The 21,989-nt window shown below is 37.7% G+C and overlaps 3 protein-coding genes across 3 annotated transcripts; 2 read left to right on the top strand and 1 right to left on the bottom strand.

Moving 5' to 3' along the window:
• Positions 1–402: 402 nt before the first annotated feature.
• LOC115452697 (glutamic acid-rich protein-like) lies at positions 403–7,612 on the bottom strand. The gene is given in 6 exon segments (XM_030181289.2): positions 403–807; positions 809–2,211; positions 2,808–2,951; positions 5,206–5,377; positions 5,886–6,053; positions 7,266–7,612. Coding segments are annotated over 6 exon segments (2,451 nt in total). The 5' UTR covers positions 7,488–7,612; the 3' UTR covers positions 403–465.
• A 171-nt stretch (positions 7,613–7,783) lies between these two features.
• On the top strand, positions 7,784–13,004 carry LOC115452699 (RNA pseudouridylate synthase domain-containing protein 1). Its single transcript, XM_030181290.2, has 5 exons — positions 7,784–8,196; positions 9,884–10,121; positions 10,678–10,842; positions 12,024–12,141; positions 12,783–13,004. Exons 1-5 carry the CDS (start codon positions 8,053–8,055, stop codon positions 12,985–12,987), a joined length of 870 nt encoding a protein of 289 aa, XP_030037150.1. The 5' UTR covers positions 7,784–8,052; the 3' UTR covers positions 12,988–13,004.
• A 1,040-nt stretch (positions 13,005–14,044) lies between these two features.
• On the top strand, positions 14,045–21,576 carry LOC115452701 (zinc finger protein 808). The gene is made up of 4 exons (XM_030181292.2): positions 14,045–14,229; positions 15,063–15,366; positions 19,571–19,868; positions 20,143–21,576. Exons 1-4 carry the CDS (start codon positions 14,129–14,131, stop codon positions 20,337–20,339), a joined length of 900 nt encoding a protein of 299 aa, XP_030037152.1. The 5' UTR covers positions 14,045–14,128; the 3' UTR covers positions 20,340–21,576.
• Positions 21,577–21,989: the final 413 nt, after the last annotated feature.

The following is a 21,989-nucleotide window of genomic DNA, read 5'->3' as shown; positions in this document are numbered from 1 at the left end:
CTTCTAGCGCAAAGAGATATACAATATATATGGAAATTCTAGCATAAAAGTCTAGATGAAATAGAGTTGGCGGCAACTTTTAAATGTCCACACGCTATGAATTATGATTTTGACACTACTTTCTTTTGAGAAAGGAAAAAATAAATCAAAAGAAAGGTAGTTTATCTACAATCTACATGTATGTATGTGTGTCATAGAATTATATCAGTTCATTACTTTCAGATTAAACCCTGAAGCGAAAAAAATAAAAATTTTTTTTTCGCATTAGACAATTTACGAAATCATCCAATACAGAGCAACACTAGATAATAAAAAATACTGGAATTCGAACCAAAAAAATTATAGATTCTATAACATGCTACCACCAACAATGTGAAGTCATGAAAAATTAAAGGCATTACAAAGAGTTGAATTTTTAATTCATATTATTCTTTATAATACATTAATATTTAAATCATAAATATATTATCCAGATGTAGCTTCTTCTCCATTTTTACTTTTAGATTTCTTTTTCTTCTTCTTCTTCTTATTTGGATCTCTCTGTCTATTCATATCATTGTATTTCATCAACTTTTTGTACATTTTTAATAATTGTTTCGCGTCTTTTCTAATTTCCCTCGTCACTTTTTCTTCTCCACTCTTCTCCGAATCTTCTGCCTCTTTCACTGGATCTACGAACTTCGTAGATCCTTGTAAAGTATTGTAATGTTCTATAGATCCTTCTTCCAACTTCTCCGCAACTATAGCCTTATCATTATCATCTCTCTCTTTCACCTTCGACTCTTGTAACTTCTTTTTTAACTCTTTTATTCTTTTTTCTTATAGCATTTAGTATGTTGGAGGTAGAGAGCACTCTTTTTACCTTCCTACTGTCCAAATACCTATCCTTCCATGATACATTTTCTATTTCTTCATTTTTCTCTTTTTCCTTTAACATTCTCTCGTGGTCTCTTATCTGCTCGTCCGTTACCACTTCCTCTCTCTCAATCTCGTCTATTTTGGCCGAGAGAGCTTCAATCTCTTCAGCGGTTGGCTCTTTTGAGAGCACCGTGCCTTCCACTTCGTAGCACGAGGAATCATCGGATAGTTCTAATATCACACACGCATCGTCTGTGACACGATTGTCTCCGTCACTGTCAATTACAGCCGCCGGTGTTTCTGTATCTTTTATTTCATTAACTACTTCCTTACTCGTATAAAAGTTTTGATCTACGCCATCACGAAAATCCTTCTTTTTGCTTTTCTTTTCTTTTTTAGCTTTCTTTTCTTTCTTTTTCTTCTTCTTTTTGCCAGTCTCTTCATCCGATATGCAGACTACTTCAGGCGGCGGTTCAAATGCTTCTACTTCAGAACTGTCGCGGTCAGAGAGTTCCCCTTCCGACATTTCTCTTTCCACTGGTGTTTTAGTTGATACTGTTGATATGTCTTCTTGTGTAGACGAGCGTTGTACACTGTCTTTAACTTTATCGTTCTGCGAGTCTTCTATTAATGGAATAACTTCGACATGTGATATTTCAATTTCTGTAACTTTCTCGTTTGGTTTATCTTTATTTGCTTCTTCGACGTTTTCACCAGCAAAGGAGTCTTCGGTAGCCCTTTCAACAGATTCTTTCTCACTTTCAGCAACTGCTTCTACAGCATCTTGTATGTTTTCTTCACTTATGGTTACTGCATTACTATCATCTTTTTCATTAACCGTGACTGTTTGTTTGTTTTGTTCTGTAATTATTACAGCTTTACCGCCATCTTTTTCCGCAGTATCTTTACTAGTCACAGTTTCAGGCCTATCCCTTTTATCTTTATCACTCGACTTATCTTTCTTACCATCCTCTTCTTCGCTATTATCAGAACTGCTATCAGAATCCTTCGTACTCGCAGCTTCGAAGTTCTTCTGTTCTAAACCTAACACATCCATCTTCTCCGAATCTGACAGTTGTAAAGTGATCTCATCGTGGTCGCTTCCTTCTTTATCCACCTTCTTTTTCTTATCTTTCTTCTTTTTCTTTCTTTTTTCTTCTGTAGCTTTCTGTTCTTTTTCATCACTAACCGGAGCTGTGGGGGTAGGAGCAGGAGTAACTTTCGTTCTGTTTAACTTGATCTTTCTAGAAGGTTTCGCTTGAGGTACAGTTATTATTAAGTCGTTTATTCTTTTTGTGACCGTTTTGCCGTCTGTGGACGATTGCTGGATCACTTGTCTCGGTTGCTGAGAATCTGTGAATTAGATATAGTTGTTAATATTGCTAATGGTAAGATATATTTATATCCGCGCGGATAGCGACCGTACACAAGGTGTTAAAACCCGCCACAGTGGCCCACGTATGTCGCGTTCGTGGTTGTGTGTATATCCGGCTCCAACAGGCATAATTGTGTCGACTAAGGGGTAATCATCTCTCGTCAGTCGACATTCTATTGGAACCAACTCTACCATCAGGTGCACTGGGGTCACCTCGCCGTGGCTTCCTCTACTACTGAGAGGGATTAGTTGGCCAAACCACGGTCTTGTGCAGATTAGCAGACTTCACATACCCACAAAATTATTAGAAAATTTCTCAGGTATGCAGGTTTCCTCACGAAGTTTTCCTCCACCATTAAAGCAAGCGATAATTCACAGAGCATATCCACAATGTAAATAATTTAAAAGAACTCAGAGGTGTGCCCCTATGATTTGAACCTGCCGACATTCGTCTCGGCAGTCCATTGCACTCCTAACTAGGCCATCGCCGCTTGGATGCTACATGGTCTATCTATGTGCCTATATCTGACAAACATTCAAACATTTTCACAAACATTAGTCAGACCAATATTACCTGTCTGTTTCTCTAACTCTTTCACGTCAGGCTTCTCGTCCTCGCTGCTGATCTCCACCACGTCAGGCTGTTCCTCCTTGATCTCCACTTCGTTGTCGGAGGAGTGGCTCTCACGGTGAGTGCCGGTCGGCGCTGTCGCCTCCACTGGATGAGAAAGATTGGGATGTGAGATATGGCTATGAGGAAGACAATGGTGGTAAAGTTTTTGTCTATATTTTTTTCTGTCCGTCATTCTGAAAGCTACTGTTTTGCAGCCTTTATGCCAAAAATTGTGGTACAATAACTACTTGCTTTTTTAAATCATACAAAATATGTTAACGCGAATGTTAGACATTGAAATAAAACTTCAAGACACTGTGAGCCCATTCTGCGTAGTTCGGACTGTGAACAGCTAAACAAAAATGTTAATTGTATAATTGTAAAATGTAGGTAGATATTGTAACTTTGACTTTGCGTATGATCTACACCTCAGTCCTTACCCCCCACCCCACCCCACCTCATGACCACGAAGACTGAAGTCTTCGAAACATCGACAGAAAATTATTATATAAATAGCCGCAATAAAATCCGTAAATAGTTTTAAGTCAATGTCTTAACTTTTTTAGTTACCTGAAGAGTATTTTTTTTGTGCCTCAGCAGAATAGCTTCATTGCACCTGATGTTAAGGGAAGTGAAGCTCACAGAAAGTGCCTACCGACCGAAGATACAAACATCCCCGGACAGTGAATACAGTCAATAATAATAATAATAATAAATTTTTATAATAATAAATTTATTTGTATTAAAAACAGACAAATGTTACAAAATTCAATTGGTGTACAAATGTTACAGAGTAGTTAATTGCATTACATTTATCACAATAAGAAAATGATCTGCTGATACCTATGCTAGGAGAACCTGTGTTACAGGTATCAGTGAAACCTCCAGCAAAAAAAAAAATACAAAACATAATGATATAACCATGCTAACTGTAACATATAATACAAAAATCGAGAAAATATTAAACTTAAATTATACTAAATTGGACGTATGTATGTATGTATGCTGTTGTGGGTGTATAAGGGTATGAATCTAAATATAATTTTTGTTTGTATGGATGTGAAATTGTGAGTAAGAGTGTGTGTGTATGTGAGTGTGTGTGTATGTGTGAGCGCATTCAATCCTTTCCATTAACTATCCGACATTAGTACTACCTAGAAGAGCCTCAGTTTGGCAGTAAGACAGGGATAAAAGCCATTTATTAATAGTCAATTTACAAGTTCTTTTAGTCATATGAAAAATTTTTAGAATGGAATTTACTTTATTATATATTCTGGCTCCTAAAATTAAATAATGCCTGTCAGTAAATTTGGTTCGGGTTCCTACCACAGTGAATATGTTAAATTTACGCCTACCCTCTGGTTCTTCGTGTGGTCTTCCTGTATGTTTGCGGAGAATAGTTTGCTGTACAAAGAGTTGTCGCACAGAGAGAACTTGACATTCTGCGTAAAGTTTGGCGGAAGGATATCTAAAGGGTTTATTAGTCATAACCTTTAGGACAGCTTTTGAGCGATTTCTAATTGCATCAGAGGGGACTTCGCAGATCCACCCCAGACAGGAATGCAGTAACCAAGTAAAGATTGGCACAGTGCAAAGTAAATCATTTTGATTGTGTAAGAATCTGCAGAGTGACGAAGTTTTTTAAATAAAAATATGAGCCTTCTAACCTTTGCGGTGAGTGTAAATATATGTTCATGCCAGCGTAAACACTGATCAAGTTGTAGGCCCAGATATTTGACACAGGATACTCTTACTAAGTCTGGACAGCTGCAATTGCTGGTACAACATAGATCACAGGAATGAGCTGTTATATTAAAACTAGTAGGTGGGAGAAAGTTCGACTTAATAGAGAAAGGGATGAATTGAACTTTTGCAACATTTAAAGTAAGATCATTTTTAGATAACCAATCCAATATTGATTGGAGAGCAGATTCGGCAAGTTCCTTTGCATGGGACCAGGTCTCTCCATCTATGATAAGTGCGGTGTCATCAGCATAAGTATATATTTTGCAATTAGGAAGTTGGATATCACAAAGATCATTGATAAAGATGAGGAATAGTGTAGGCCCTAAAACACTCCCCCTGGGGGACACCGCAGGTAATACTCTCCTCACAACTCAAGTAATTATCAATTTTCACTATTTGTGATCTGTTTTTTAGATAATCAGAGAAGATTTTTAATGGCGGTCCTCTAATTCCTATATTGTCCATTTTATGTATAAGTTTGGTAACAGAGACAGTGTCAAACGCCTTGGCAAGATCTAGGAAGAGTCCTAGACACTTACGCTTTCTGTCAAGAGTTAAGTCAATGGAGAATCGATGAAACCTGGAACAATTCTGCACATGATCATGCACTTACCAGCGCTCTGTTCCTGTTGCAGCTGCGCTCTGATAGCCCTCGCACGCGCCTGCAGCTCCAGCAGCTCCAGCACCGTGAGACCGGCACGGGAAGCTTTGGACTTCTCCGCGTCTTCCTCTCTTGGCTCTTTGGACTTCTTCTTCGATTTGGACCGCCGACGGCGGTGCTTGTGCTGAGGGTTTGGTGGTGGTTATTAGATTTTTATGTACCGACTGCATGTGAAGGTAAGTTTTTGTGTATATCCAGTTCCACCAGGCTGGTATAATTATGTTGACTGAGGGACTATCTATCATCTTTTGTCAGTCGAGATTCTATTGGACCCCTCTCCACTTACCATCAGGTGCAGTGGGGAAAGGAAAGAAAAAAAATAAAGCTATTAAAATAATAACGCCTTTTACGTCAGAAAAACTGAATATCGCCTTCCCTACTTAACCCAGGATCCAAAGCTGAGAACTCAGACCATGAGCTCCATTACTACTACAATACACAACACCACTGAAGTAACCGATTGTTGTTATGTACCTACATGTTCATAGCCCATACAATTGCTTTGGCCTAGCATTCTGTCATCTATATTAGGCCCTTGCCATGCTAACGAATGTGGGGCACGTAAAAGAAAAAAACCGCATATCTCGACACATCATAATAGATAAACTACAAACCATTAACAAGTGCATTACCTTTTTCCTCGTACTGCTTTGGCTGAGTATCTCCTCGTCTGATGAGATGCTGTCCAGCGAGATGGTTTCCAGCGGCGGAGAGGGCGAGCGGCTTGAAGACTCCGTGTCGGAGGGCGGCGCCGCGCCGTCGAGCACCGCGCAAAGACGCTTCGAGCTTATACCTAGCAGCTGGGAGGTTGAGACTCTTGGTTAATTATTGTATCTGATGATAAAAATACTTAACAGATTTTGTTGTTTTGTTTCAATTTTATTCCCAATGATTTGAATACACATGGTCATACATGCCTTTCATAGTCACAGTACGGAGTCAAAAGTAGAATACATATAATTGCAATTATAACCATGGATAATTCTTTATGAGTATTCACAGTAAAAAAAAAATAAGTTTTGTACAATTAAACAATGTAGTTAGATATTGTAATTTTGACTTTTGGCAGAATCTAAACCTCCAACCACATTGCAACCAAGGCTGCAAAGTCTTGACTCTTAATGGAGAATCACCTAAACACTATACCCCAAACAAGACCACTAATTATGGCTAAGAAAGCAGATAGTGGCAGAAAGAAAGAATAATCATGATAATATTATTGTGGTAGGGACAAAGCTACTGGCACATTGGTATCAATGAAATGAGGCCGTCGAGTATCAGAGGCTCTGATATGAGTGAGCCAAAGTAACTTGTATATGTCAAGTCTTATTACGTCCAATAGTTACACTGGCTACAATGTCATTCCCGAACACAACAGTGACTACACACTGATGCTTGGCGGCAGAAATGCTGTGAACGATTGAATGAAACACTTTATTGTATACACTAAATACAGAAAAATGAATACAATTATTATATCATATAAAAAAGTGCACAAATAGGCAGTCTTATTGCTAAAAAGCGATCCCTTCCAGACCGCCTGATATATAAAAAGACTTATATTTATGCTGTGTGATGTAAAGACACAAAATGTCTAATAATTGAATATGTTTTTTACCCACATGTCTGTCTAACTGGCTGCTCTGGCTAGATGTTAGTGTGATGACCTGGAAACCCTAGTCTAGGGTCAGCCATGAGACTGTATTGTCCTCTATTTATAAGTAAAATTACTATAACCTTGATTTAGTTGCAGCGTATATCATCATCATCAGCCACATAAAGTCAGCTGAACATACGCCTCACCTAAGGATTTCCATACTGACCTGTCAAAAGTGGCCTGCATCCAACATGTTCCAGTGACCCTTTTTCCTACCTTTTTTAATCTTTGCAGCGTAAAAATAAAAGGCTGTGGATAGGAGGTCCTAGATCCACTATGGAGGCTAGTGAACACTTGTGTGGGTTTTGTAGGAGTTGACAGATAATATGAAAGGAATTACGCTAAATACCCGTACCTCCTCAGTGCAGAGCTCTTGCAGATCGTCAATACTGATGTGCCGTACACACTCCGGCGCCATGGCCTTCAAATCCTTATACTTTAGAACCGAAAACACTTGATGCATCAGCTCTACTCTGTCGTGGATGTAGTACGCCAAGTCATGCTCTTTCTCCTGGCTGGCTGACGTAGATGCCACAGGCTTTTCAGTTTTTATCTTATGTTTCTTCATTCGACTCATTTTTCATTTGATTTTGTAAACATTTACTCAGATTTTGGAAAAGGCTTGGACGATAATGCGATTAAGTTTAAAAGTTATGAAAATGTGAAGGTTTGGTTTGATAGAGTGGCCTATGCAATTTATTCGCATAAAACTGTCATTATGACAGGTGACATGGTGGAATGCGTTTAATTATTGCTTAAGGAAAATAATCAAACACTGCATTGAATCTGTTCTATATTTGAGGAATAAAATTAATTCTCCTTTTTATTTACATTGAAAACTTCTTTCTTTTTTTGTATTATGATAGAAAACTTAAATGTTTTGTTTTCAGTGACATTTTATAAGTAATTCTAAAATAAATTGTCTTTTTGTTATGCGCACAAAATAATAAAAAAAAACAGTGATTTCCAGTGGGCAAAATGCCACTGGAGGAAATTCTGAGCGTATGCCTAGATAGAGCACTGCAGACTGCGTTCAAATCCTTCCTGTTGCATTTTTGTCCAAGGTTATCACATTTGATACCGTATTTAGAGAATCTTAATCAAAACTATTCTATTAATTTATCAATCTTAAAACCGTACACATGTTTCATAAAATGAACGCATCGTATCCCCTCGCTTGTCCATATAAAAAAATGGACGTGAAAAAACTGTACGAAAGTGGAGATTATCTAATTGTTAACAAACCGTACGATATGTATATTAATTCAGATGACGAAAATGAAAAGGTAAGGCTTCATTCCATTGCTATTTAGTTTCTCTCGTTTAATTAACATCATGTAAACTTAGGTTAGAGTTGGTAAACAAACAACAATTATTTTGTTGTATCGGTGTATTGAACTGTCAAAATCCAATTAGTGGCTGTCAATATTATGTAGTTCCTTTACACGCAATGCATACGCATATTTAGCCTTATTGCTATTTTTTATATACTCAAACAAGGAACAGAAAAATACAATGAATTACCTTTTACTCCTCCAAAATCATATTATTTTGTCTTCTGAAACTACGACAGATGTTCATTCATCATCATCATCATCTCAGCTACAGGAAGTCCACTGCTGAACATAGGCCTCCCCCAAGGATCACCACGTCGACCTGTTGGAAGCGATTATCCAATAGTAATTATGACTCTATCATTGGTACTAATACTATTTATAACATCCTTGGATTTTAAATCGTGAAATTCTCAGTTCATCCCAATGACGTTTTACAAATAGACGCGTCATACACTAACAAAATTGTACATAAAAACAGCGCAGTATTTACTATAGTCACAGCTCAAGCGGCTCGCATTGATACGCGCCGAGTGAGCCCGAGTATGTCCGAACGGACCCGAGCGTCGACCGCCCCGTCGCCATGTCGGTTGAATAAAATGCATTTATTAGTTAAAAAATAAGTTAAATAGTGTATACTTATTACTAACGTATGAAATGAAACGTTTTTTTCATTCACTGTTGGAGTATAATTTGTACATCGTCTAAAAATACAGGAAGGCATTTTATTTATAAAAATACAAAAGTTAGTAAGCCGACTTGCGGCGACAATAGTTGGAGGTTGACTAAGTGAATGTCGGGCAATTACCTTACTTTCGTCTTGTCAGTACTGAGCTCGGACAACGTATCTATGTAATAAAAACATCTTAGGTTCATCCCTCTTTAGTTTTTTATTATGTTTTACTTACGGCTCCTTCCGCGTAAAAAAGTTTTTTCGGAATAAATATTTTCCTGAGACAAACAGTAGCCCACAGCACTCAGGAGTAATGTAGCTTTCTATTAATAAAAACAAGTTAAAATTGGTTTAGTAGTTCCTGAGATTAGCGCTTTCAAAAAAACTCTTCAGCTGTATATAATATTGTAGATTAGAGTAGATTTTTATAGGAGAGCCAGTAGTTCTTACAATATGTTGTACATAACATGAGTTCCAAAAAAAACTAAAATCTGATAAGGCGGTCACAACATCATTTACAGATCATTAGCTATTCTTCATAATGACTATTAGTATAGATATAACAATTCTAAATACTTTCATGGGCTACAATGTTCTTATCGAAAAATTAATGCTTGCATACTCTTGTCACATCCTGTGGTACCTATAAAGCACTTGGGCTTACTACAATCCTATTGGTTAAACACTCGAAAGATTTAACAACGAAAAATTCATGATGGCCAACATTTTTATGCAGTAATTCATGAAATTCGCAAAGTGTCTTGTTTTTTTAGGAATTATGTTGTTTTCCATCAAGTGAACTGCTCGATTCAACTACATTTATTTGCATAAAACAAAACATTTTTATTCCTTTCAAGGGTTGCGAGCACCTAAAGCTTAACCAAAAGTCTGGTGTGTTTGTTTAAGTTGACTCTTGTCAGGCTAACACACGTAAGGTCTTGTTTAAGGAGTAAACTCTTATTCCAGAACACAGTAACATACCACATCGCCTCGCCAGATTCACATCTGTCCACCTCTTTCCAACCTCTGCACTTTGTCCAACGCCTGGACTACGCTACAAGCGGCGTGTTATGCATAGCAAAGAACAAATCTGCGGCTGGAAGGGCGGGAAAGTTGTTTGAAAAACGATTAACTAAGAAATACTATTTGGCGGTTGTGCGCGGCCATGTTGAGCTGGATTTGGCTGATATTGAGTATGATGTGGGTAAGTGTGGCTTGGTAAGGCATGAAATAAGAAATAAAGAGATATATGCCCCTGCATATATCTCTTTATATATGGGGTGACTTTGCCGTAGTCCTCTACGGCAAAGTCACCCCGCTGCACCTGATGGTAAATCGAGTGGGGTCCAGTAGAATGTCGACTGACGAGAGTTTATGACCTTTCGGCAGTCGATACAATTATGCCGGCCTGTTAGAACCGGATAAACTTAGGCTTGATGGAATATGAGAGAAATAACTCTGGATTTAAATAATATGAGTAGATGTATTGAGAACAGCAAGTGACAAAACAACGACCAAAGAGAAGTATATATTTTTTTTAAGCGGCATAATGCCAGTACTAATATAGCTCACATGGGTTGTTATTGTTTGGTTTATACTCTTTGTTACTATACAGTTTCAACAAGGCTCATACCGGAACGCAACACTTATTTTGGCCACTAAACACAATTTGCTCGTGGAAGTCAACTTCTTATATAAGGAAATTCAACCTCCCAATACCTCAATTTATCCTAGTTTTAACTCTAATCACCGTATCTCAGGAATGGACCCGTCCACAGCGGACTCTAGTCACCGCATGGTCGCAGTGACTCCGTCATCCGACGCATGCGTGTTACCGCGGGCAGCCCACACGCGGCTGCTACTGCTGGAGACGGGATATTACGGGTCTGATGCTGTTAGTGTGGTGCTACTGAAACCTATCACAGGTACCTAATCTTTATACGGTCAAGAAAAAACCATTTATCACCACCTGAAGTTGAGTGTTAAGAGACCTAGATATAGTGTCGATTGAGAGATTCCTTCACCAAACGATACAACACTACTGACCTTTTCTATAATAACTATACAGGCTGCTTTCAAAACGCGACAAATTTGACTAGATGATAGGTTTATCGCATGGAAAATGTTCGTATGTATCACCGTAATAGCTATTGCAGTTGTCATGAAGTACAAGTAGAAGTAACCATCGTAATTATTGATAGTGATTAATAATGAGGTATTTAAAATGTTATAACATTAATAAATTGCCCTGCAGTCACATAGACCTGCTCTCATACTAATGTAGAGATTTATGTTGGCATGAAGAAGAGAGATTATTGACATCCAGATTTGAATACTTCGTGAAATACACAAGCGTCTCATTACATAACCTGTAGGAGGATAGAAAAATAGTAAAATTAGTATACCAATATTTGGTTTTATGACTAAAACATATTGTTTTTAAATACCTTTAGGTAAGTTAATAAATACACCATCGTAACTATTAACTTCTGCTCACAGCTTCACCCATGTGAAAATCTTAAGTCCCGCTATATATTGTCCCGGGATGAAACGTCTATGTCCTTTCCCGGGTTTAAAACTATCTCAGTGATTCAGTCGTGAGGCCATAACAGACAGATACACAGAGTTACCTTCGTATTTATACTTAATATACGATTATTGGACTGCTTGAGATGGATTATCAGTATTAATATTTTACATTTTAAGGTAATAAGTGTATTTTTTTGTTAAACAAAGCTCTGGCCCGTGTGACATGGGTAGTCGCGAGCGCTACCTCAATTCGACATTCAATCTCTGTATATAAAAATGAATCCCTGTTTCCCTTGGTCACGCCATCACGCGTCAACGGCTGGACCGGTTTCACAATTTTTTGTTGTTGTTGTGTTTGTTACTGTCAGGGGAAGGTTCTTATGAAAGAAAAAACTAAAAAAATAGCGCGGAAAATTAGAAAATTCAAGAAAACTTAACGAAAATATTAATTTTACATAACCGTCAGTCGTTTGAAATAACTGCAGCGATTGACAGAATGCGCGCTGCAAATTCATAGTTGAGACGGGACAACGGCTGTCGGGTCAGCTAGTTGTTTTATAATAATGTGTATGTGCAGGGCGTCGTCACCAACTGCGCGTGCACTGCTCGGCGCTGGGACACACAATCCTCGGCGACTACACCTACAGCGGCGCCGCGGACGTCGCGCCGTACCGGATGTTCCTGCACGCTACTAGGTTTGTATGTAGGTACAAGATATATGCAGGGTCACAACTTTTTAGGTGTCTATTTTTGCGGTGACTTTTTATATCCAGATTTTATTGGCAAGTGTATTATGTTAGTGATGAAGTTCATCCAAAGCCGGTTCCCTTGTGACTAGCGCCGCGAGCGCCATGCCCTTTCCTCCCTCTTTCCCTAAGGCCAGTACTCTGTAGTCTCTATAGCGGGTTACAAGTCCCTCGTATAGAATGTTCCTTAGTTTTGTGTATTTCTGCCACCAGAATATAGTAGAATAGGTATTTACTATCTATCATGTTCCAGTTCTGTGGTCTAATTATTCAGTATGGCCATTGTATTGTTTATTGATATATCAGCTTCGCGAGCGGAATAGAGTACCAACAACCATAACAGTACTTTGTAATCCAATTCTGTCAATATTATATTCTTGTGTTCCTGATTCCTCACGATGTTTTCCTTCACCGTTAAAGCAAGCGATAATTCACCAAGAATACACAGATATTTTTTTAGAAAAGCCAGAAGGGTATGCTTTTGGGATTTGAACCTGCGGATATTCATCTCGACTGTCCGTTCCGTTGCCAACTAGGCTGTCGCCGCTTCTACTGCTCCTGTTTGATTAGTTGCATACAATTATTTTCAGACTAGTCCTACCCCTCCAACAAGAGAGCCTTGACATAAAAACTCCAGAGCCCTTCTTCTCCGACCAGAAGTTCGCGTCTCAGTGGAAGTCCGAGCAGGTGGTGTGCAAGTACAAGAGCGAGGCGGAGTTCACGGCAGCGTGTGACGTCATCGACAGGTCTTACGTCATCGGCGTTCGGTACAAGCTGTTCAGTTGTCGGGAGTAAATTATTTGCGTGGATAATTGTTTTTTACTTATTCTATATGACTATGCGCGAATCCAGATTTCACACACACATCACGCATTTAAGGGGTATGTAGAGGCGCAACCATGGCATTCAGTTTTCGCCAAGTGTGTTCCGTCTCATGATGTGATAGGGTCTGCGATCCTATCGCATATCGAGTATAAACTCGAAACTCCGGGCTGATACTGAGTAGAAAATCCCTAATATCACTTTGCCCGACCCGAGGTTCGTACCCAGGACCACAGAACGCTGCCGTGCCGCGCATGAAGTAATACTACGCCACCGAGGCAGTTTTCAACTCAGCGGGAAAGGCTGTTATTATACTTCATACTATTGGCGACATAAATTGGAGAATAATTCGTGCACGAATATGATTATAACTTAAAGTCACGAATACATTCGACTCAGCTCTACACAGTCGTATTCATATCTTTTCATCTGTTCTCAGCAAGTACCTAAACCAGGGATTATATTTTGATACAGATAGCGAGGGAGGGGTGGAATGTTCAAATCGGAAATTTCTAATAATTCAACACATTACACATATATTTACAAAAGCATCTACATAATATACTGAATCCAGCAGAAGTAGCTGCCCTGCTCCACCCTGGGTACACCCATACTTAAGACTATAATGTATTTGCCTTTCCATATATATTATAATTCTCTTTGTATTTGCCTAAATTGTCATGATGCCTCACTGACACATAGAGACTTATGGAACTTATAATTCCTCTAAGTTATGGAAGGACGATTTAGTAATGATAGGGTTACAGCTGCACCGAAACTTGTATAAAAGAGAAAATTTAAGGCTTACGTGTAAATATATTTCACTTGACGAGACAAAAGTAACTGAAGCTTAATTATTAACAAAATATAGCAATATAAATCAAAACATTGCGAAATCATACACATTCTCTATTTTTTAGCATTTTTGGATTCAGGCATAATAATAAGTATGCCGTAGTCTTTTCTGTAGATAAAAAACGAGTTTTAGTGACATATAATCAATAATAAACATTCAAAGCAATAACAAAACGCATTTGACAATTCCTGTACAAAACAATACAAAAAAAATAAAAAGCTAGTCGCCGTCAAACAAAATACAAGAAGGAAATTCGCAATGGACCTAAATTATGTGGACCCCCTTGAAGGTAGTAGTTATTCTATGAACGATACAGATGTTAAAACAGAAGAAGACGACGAGGAACAATACAATACCATGTAAGTTTAAAATACCGTGTTGTTTAAGTTCGTAAATCTAAGTTTTTGTAATGAAAAAGTTCTTATTTCATTTCTGAGACCTAATATAAAAGTATGCTTCAAAATAAATTGTATACAATAAGTAAATACTTTCTATACAGTTTCATATAGGAATGCGTTAATAAATGAAACTACATTTATTTTGAAAAGAACATTTTATAATAAGTTATTCGACTTGACGATGTAAAATAAAAAAGTGTATCTTTTGAATAAAATTAAATACCTTTTAGTATTTATTTTTATATTAAAAAAAAGTAATTTTCATGTTTCGCGCTGTAATGCACGCGCAAAGACGCCATGTTCGCACAAAACTAAAATTATTCGTGGTAGGTCTCATATGTGAGAATCTGCCTCGGTAAATATCACCGCAATGTCTATTTCTGCCGCCAAGCAGTGTGTAGTAACTATCGTGTTCTGGTTTGAAGGACATTGTGGCCAGTGTAACTAGTGGACATAATAGTATTTAACATCTCATGTCCTAGGATGGCAAGCGCAGTAGAATACCAAACAATACTTTGTAATTCAAGGTGTTGATGTTTCTACTGTTTATGGATCGTATCGCTTACCATCAGGCGAATAGAACGCTCATCTCGTCATTCAAAGCTATGAGAAAAAAAATCACTAGTGTTGAAGCAGTCAGACTTACATAATGTATTAAAAACAATAGGTCTACATTTTTTATTAATTGATTTATTTAACATGAAAATATTACAACTAATAATTTATTAGCAATAGCAACAATTCAGGTATTAAAAAACCAATAACAAGTTCTCACAGAATTACTCAAATTCCAGGGACCTTCTCCAGCTAGCACGATGTGTGCAAACAGTCCAAGAACCAATCGAATTCAACTCGACCGATGCAATGCTGGACCCCAAAACCAACCAGATGGTCTGCCTCCACTGCCTAGACGAGTTTGACTCGAACCTCCTCTCCGATCACATGATAAACGCACACAACTACAGACGGATAGCGTTCAAATGTCACATCTGCCAGAATGTGTTCCAAGAGAGACGGTTTCTCTTGGTGCATCGTCAGCAGTGCCGGCCGCCGCAGAAACATCATAAGCGGAAGACGTTCGTGCAGATTATGAAGGAGGTATGTTTGTTTATATTTTGTTGCTTCATAATTACTTAATTTGATATTTTTACTTTTTTTCTATTATCGTGTTCCATGATCTATGTCTCTGGTGTACAAGAAAGTGTACAACAGATAGATAAATAAATGTCTTTTTTGCCCGAATTTTAGACATGGAAAATTGCACTTTGCGGGTTCAATACTTTGCGTAGGGACCGTCGATTTATTAAACTATGTTTCGGATTGTATCGCGGTTTTTGTATTTTTATTTTCTCCTGATGTTTCGAAGACTTTGCAGTCTTCGTGGTCACGGGAAGACCCCTCATAAAAAATAGTTTTAATTTAATATCGTCGCTTCATTCTTTGATATAAAAACTCATATCCTGCTTGCAACTCGCGCGGTAAAAAAGAAATAGTATGGTTCATTTCCGGAAGAAATGGAGAGGCTCAGTCGATCACTGCTCTGTGACAGCGATCATTCTTTAGAAAAACTAAAAAAATAATAATTTGGGTATAGGGTAGGGTGGTTGTCTATATCTTCTTGTGATAATCCAGGTCAATAAAAGTTAGATTTTTCTACTCATATAACATAGTGAGAAGAAGATAAAGAGTGGAAGTGGAGTGGAATGAGGAAAATTGTGTGCCATAGCTACACCTCTGCCCAAATCTATATACAGGGTCATTTCGACATTGCGTTACTAAATGAAACCACAGGTTCGTGGTGACCTCTGCTAACACCGTGCAAAAAATTATTCATAAGTAACGAATACTTTCGTCAATAATCCCGATTTTAGATTTATGGTTTTACGATCACGCTGTCTCTTAGCGCGCTTAAGGCGATACCTCAAGGTCCATTTTCATACATTTTGTTTCGGCTTTAATCTGGGTAACTAAACAAGTATTGGCAAGTAAAGAATTTAAATTCACGTCTAGTTAGTGATTAGTTCTCGCAGTTGAAGAAAAACGTAAAATAATTAATATTTCAACTGCGAGAACTAATCACTAACTAGACGTGAATTTAAATTCTTTACTTGCCAATACTTGTTTAGTTACCCAGATTAAAGCCGAAACAAAATGTATGAAAATGGACCTTGAGGTATCGCCTTAACTGAAGTGAATGAACTACGTCACAGCTGATGATATTATTACCGAACCTATAGGGTTCAGGAGGTCAGCTCACAAATGAACTCCCAATACGTTCACTGACTTGGTTGCAGCAGTTCATTGAGTCAATAATTAATTACTACAAAAATATTTCGTTAATTATAAACGTTATTTTCGTTAATAAAATAGTTTTCTTACCAAAAAAGTTACCTACATAATTACTAAAGTTACAAGATTTAAATCTATTGGTATCGTATTTTTTTTAGATTCTACATAATATTCCGACATTTATTTTAATTCCAACATTAATATTTCGGTTTGTCATAATACCTAAAAGAAGACTACGTACACATTACCGAACGTCATATTATGCTTTCTGTACCATTTCTTTGCTAGATAGGTACATATGGCAATGCGTCCGAGTCTTTGACCGAGTCTGAAGCGTCTGAAGCGATTATTCAATACAATAGTCGTACTCTTTCTCGCCTAAACTCGCAGTGTTGTCAGTATAAACTTTTTTACCAAAAATCTTGCTAAAACGACACAGCATTTCAAAAATTCTTATATTAGATTTTTTTTTATTACATGATGTTCTAACAGATTTAACATACAATTGTATTACAAAATAAAATAAGTAATGATTTATGATGAAATGATTAATGAAAAGTGTACCTAATTAAAATAATACACAGTAATATTTTAGTATTTTTGAAACATTATTTTAAGTAATAAAGTATAATAGAGATTTTGGATTCAATGATTCATTTTCAATAGACATACAGGGTATAAAATAAACAAGATATTGCACAATAAGGTAATAATAAAAAGTTTGGTAACACTGCGAGGGCACGTGTTAGTTGTAAAACTCTGGCTCGTCAAATATCGTGTACCTCCAGACTAGTGTTGCCAGGATCAATTTGTTTAAAATCAAGAAGGTAAAACAAATCGAGATTTAGTGTTGTAGATCGGGACATAAAAAAAGCAAGTATTGTTTTTAAATTTAAGTTTTATGTATTGCGTTTTACAAAAAAATATCACTGCAAGTCATGCTAAAGTTGCGTTTTAATTTGGATTTCTCTTTTAACATCAAAGAACAGATCGCCGGGGAGTCGCATCTCTAAGCAAGAGAATAAAACAAAACTGTACCTTCAGCGCTAGTGAGATGATACGTGCTATTTTGATTGCATTGTCGCACTCAACACAGTGATGAATGCGTAGTTTATTATTTCATAATACTTAATGGTTTTAACAATTTTATTGGTGCAAAACGGGTCACGTCCCAGAACTCTGAAAATCGGGACGTCCCGCGCAAATCAGGACATCAGGCAACACTACTCCTGACCTTGCCGCTACTTTGTGGAATTCACTAAACTCGTGTGTCGCGTCTTGGTCGGTCAGGCACAAAGAAATTTAAAGTGGTCCCCTAAATGCGACCTTAACTCGTATAAAATAGAGTCTATTTTTAGAAATATTTTTTGTCATTTTGAATATTTTACGATCGCGAAGTTGCATCATTGACGCGTACGCGAAACTGAACTTATCACTATCTATTGATTATGTTTCTATCGGAGGCTGTCATTACGATTTTAATGTGGATTTATGAATTTGCGATAGGTACTGAATGGAAAAATCCAATATCATTTTGTCCGACCCGGGATTCGATCCCGAGACCTTAGCAAAGCATCCGTACTATAATACAACAGCGGCACCGAGGTAGTCACCAATTAACTGTATTAAAAATACTTTGAAGTATGAAACAACTTTTAAAGGAACAAGCAATCTACAAATTATAATTAGGTATTGGTAAACGCATTTACTATTTTGAAAACATGTTAAGACGCCGCGCCGTGACGCATCCCGTCGCTCGACATTTTTACCTCAAATTATTACATTACCTAATTATTATCAAGATTGTAACTTCGTTATTAATTGTTCGTGTGAATTGCCAGACTTGCAGAATGATATTTTATTGTTAGGAGTGTTTAAATCTAACCGTTGAACGTATTTATTATACCTACTTATCTACTAAAATGGATGAACTACCTACATTAGAATGTGTGTGTTTTGATTTAAAAGAATGACACCACTTTAAAATTACGGAAATCATGTGTTATGTGTACCTAACTTATGCAATTGTGGTTGTTTGATTAGTGTCGTTTGCTTATGATGATAGTTTGAGCATAGAAAATATTGTTCTAATGAAATGTGATGATTAGTGCGTGATGTTTATGTTGGCGTTGGATATCCACTTGCAAGGTGGACAGACGACTTGATAGACGTCACGGGAACATATTGGATTCAGGCAGCTTTCGACAGATCCGTCTGGAAATCTTTAGGGGAGGCCTATGTTCAACAGTGGACTTTATGTAGCTGATGATGATAATGATGTTTAGGTATGTGTCTTTTTGTAACGTTGGCGTAGCGTCTTCACTGCTGGTCTAATTGTTGATTGAGTGATGTGGCACGACACAAAACCCTAGGTAGTTAAAGCGCCGACATCAGCTGTTCGGTTGCGGCGCGGCGCGCGCGGTGCGAAGAACTACCCTTGCGCTCCGAGTGTGCATCACTTGTTTGTGTGCGTGAGCATAATATTACAATGACTGTGTGCGATGTTGCCGCTCCGACGAATTCTAGTATAGTAGTAGTGACAAAAGGTGTGTAAAAATAAAATGACTATTTGAATATTTATTTTGTTTGAAAATTTTACTTTTTTGTTTTTGACCTTAGGTTAGAGTAACTTATAGTAAACTGCTTCTTTCAAGATGACTTCCTCGCAGTTAAATTTAAGTCTAGGGTTACAAAATGACCCTGTATATAAAAATGAATTCCTATTTTTCTTGGTCACGCCATCACGCGTGAACGGCTGGACCGACTTCACTATTACTCACAATTTTTTTTTGCTGTGTTTGTTATTGTCAGAAGAAGGTTCTTATGAAAGAAAAAATTCAATAAATTGTGCGGAAAACTAGAAAATTTAAGAAAACTTAACGACAATATTAATTTTACATAACTGTCAATGGTTTGAAATAACTGTCAGCAAACATACATAGTTAAGACAGGAGAACGTCTGTCGGGTCTACTAGTACATAATAAATTCATGATGTGTATTTATTGTTTTCAGGTAGAAAACAGTTTCACTGAAAACGACAACCTGCTAGAATCAGTAGCGTGCCCCATCTGCGTCATGGAGATGCCAAAATACTGTCTCAAAGAGCATTTACTGACCGAGCACAGGAAACCGGAAGTGACGCTCACCTGCGAGGTGTGTAAACGCAATTTCAAGTCGAAGTTGACGCTACGGGAGCATATCAAGTTGGTGCACGAAGCGGTTGAGGATTCGGAGCAGTGTGAGCTGTGCGGACAGAAGTTCAGGTCGCTGAAGTATTTGGCTAACCATAAGAGGAATGTGCATCCTACTGGTGAGTGTTTTTTTTTTTAAATGGAAGAAGGGGAGTGTATCTATATGTCAGGCAGTGATGTAGGGTAAAGTTTTCATAAAAGGAACCTGATACAACATAATATAAGTGCTAACGTTTTTTGTCAATTCTTTTTTAAGGGCACGCTAATTCTCAAAAGTTGTAAGTCCATAATTATTTTGTACCCCCTCCCTTCCTGTACTTTATAATGGCAATTTTTCGATATTTTCGAAATTTCCTTTAAAATTTCCAAACTAAATTAGTCTTTATTCCCCAGGCGATAAGATCCACAAGTGCAACGTGTGCGGGAAGCAGTTCAAGTCCCGCCTGTGCCTCCACCAGCACTGCAAGCACGTGCACCCGCCGCCGAGCGCGTGCGTCACGTGTCCGCACTGCAGCAAGACGTTCAAATCCAAGATCAACCTGCACCAACACCTCAAAGTGTCGCACGGTCTGAAGAACCGACCGAATTAGTATCGACGGTTGTGTGGTTGTGTGGAAGAGCTATTATGGGGGTTTGAAGGATTGCGTCCATCACTGGGGAGTCGGGCGGGTTGGCGCAAATATTACCTTCTATACATTTTGTATAGTGTGTATGTTGAGAGTTGGCAGGGTCGCCATGTGGTGTGACTTGGTGCAATAAATGAAGACACGTCAAACCAGTTTAGGTTGCAATTTATTAGTGATACATAAATATAATATATTATAATTACGCAAATACATATAAATGCTAACACAAGAAATTATAAACGTAATTACACACTATACTTACACACTGCAATAGAAATACGTCTATTAGAGATGTTTTTTTTTTTGGGTGTAGGATTTCGCAGTAGACACCTTGGGAAACTTGCGAACGAGATACTGGAATCCCTCAGTTTAGCGAATGCAGAAGCAAAGAACTATAAGGGAAGGAGAAGGAACCCTCTTAAGGTGGGAGACGGGGAGAAAGCCAGTAAATGTTCGCACTTATAGGCCTCCATGTGAATTGGCAACCATGAGGTATACACAACTGTGTGCCTAGGACATATGTCTCCCCATGCGAGCGTGCATTCAGTGTAGAGACCGAACGCATAGTGTGGCATACGAGTCGTGCCACAGAAATAAGGCGCCAAATTTAAAAAAATTTACGGTTTGTAACCCTATGAAGATTAAATAGATGAGTTTATCTTAAAGTTATATTTTTATCTATAAAATTAATATTATTTGAACAATCTTAAATAAGAACATTATGCATTTCATGTTTACACTGGGTCATAAGTTATATTTTTTTAAATTTGCCGTCATACTTTCGTCGGCCGTTTTCGCCGGCCAGACTCTACATTTGCCGCGAGGGGGGGGGGGGGGGATTTGTTTGTAGGGTAGGTTGTGCGGAGAAGGCGTTACGTATATTTGAGGAATTGCGTTTACCAGCCGGATCGAGCGTCATTTTCTATAGAAATGCGTTTATTAGGCGGGTTAGTGTGGATTGGTAGAGAGCGGCCTGATCATCCCGTCGTAATGGACGCTTCAATGGATTGTCGCACGGTCTGGAGAACTGTCCGAACTAGTGCTAGGGGGTTGGATGGTTGTGTGAAGGAGGCATTATGTTAGGTTTATGATGTTTTGGTTAGATTGATGAGTAATATTATGTACTGAGATGTATTATATTTTATTGTATACAAAACGTGAAGTTATCAGTGAACTAGAAATAAATTTAATTATTCAATAATTTTTGTATTTTTTTTTAACCTGATATCAATTGTATTTTTATCCGACTTCAATAAAAGAAGGTTCTCAATTCGACTGTATTTTTTTTCAATAATCGCCCTTGCCTAAAGATTGCGTTAAAAAAGTGTACGTTATAGGTACACATTCTACCTGAGCATTCTACGTACAATATTCCACGTTTGTGTAGCAACATTTACATACAAAAAATCCCTCCATACAAAAATCATAAATATCTACACTCTACACTATTGTTGAATTGTTCAACATAAGGTTCAATAACGTCGCTTAGCGTCTAGAAATTTAGGTGGAATTCTGCATAATATAAAAAAATAAAAAAGTTCTAGCGTGGTAGATATTCCACTAAAGTAAGTATTAAAATCATGGCCATTTTCGGATGTGATATATCGATCAAAG

Source organism: Manduca sexta, chromosome 1 (assembly GCF_014839805.1).
Source record: "Manduca sexta isolate Smith_Timp_Sample1 chromosome 1, JHU_Msex_v1.0, whole genome shotgun sequence".
Classification (NCBI taxonomy): domain Eukaryota; kingdom Metazoa; phylum Arthropoda; class Insecta; order Lepidoptera; family Sphingidae; genus Manduca; species Manduca sexta.
This window is presented reverse-complemented; position numbering and strand designations above follow the sequence as displayed.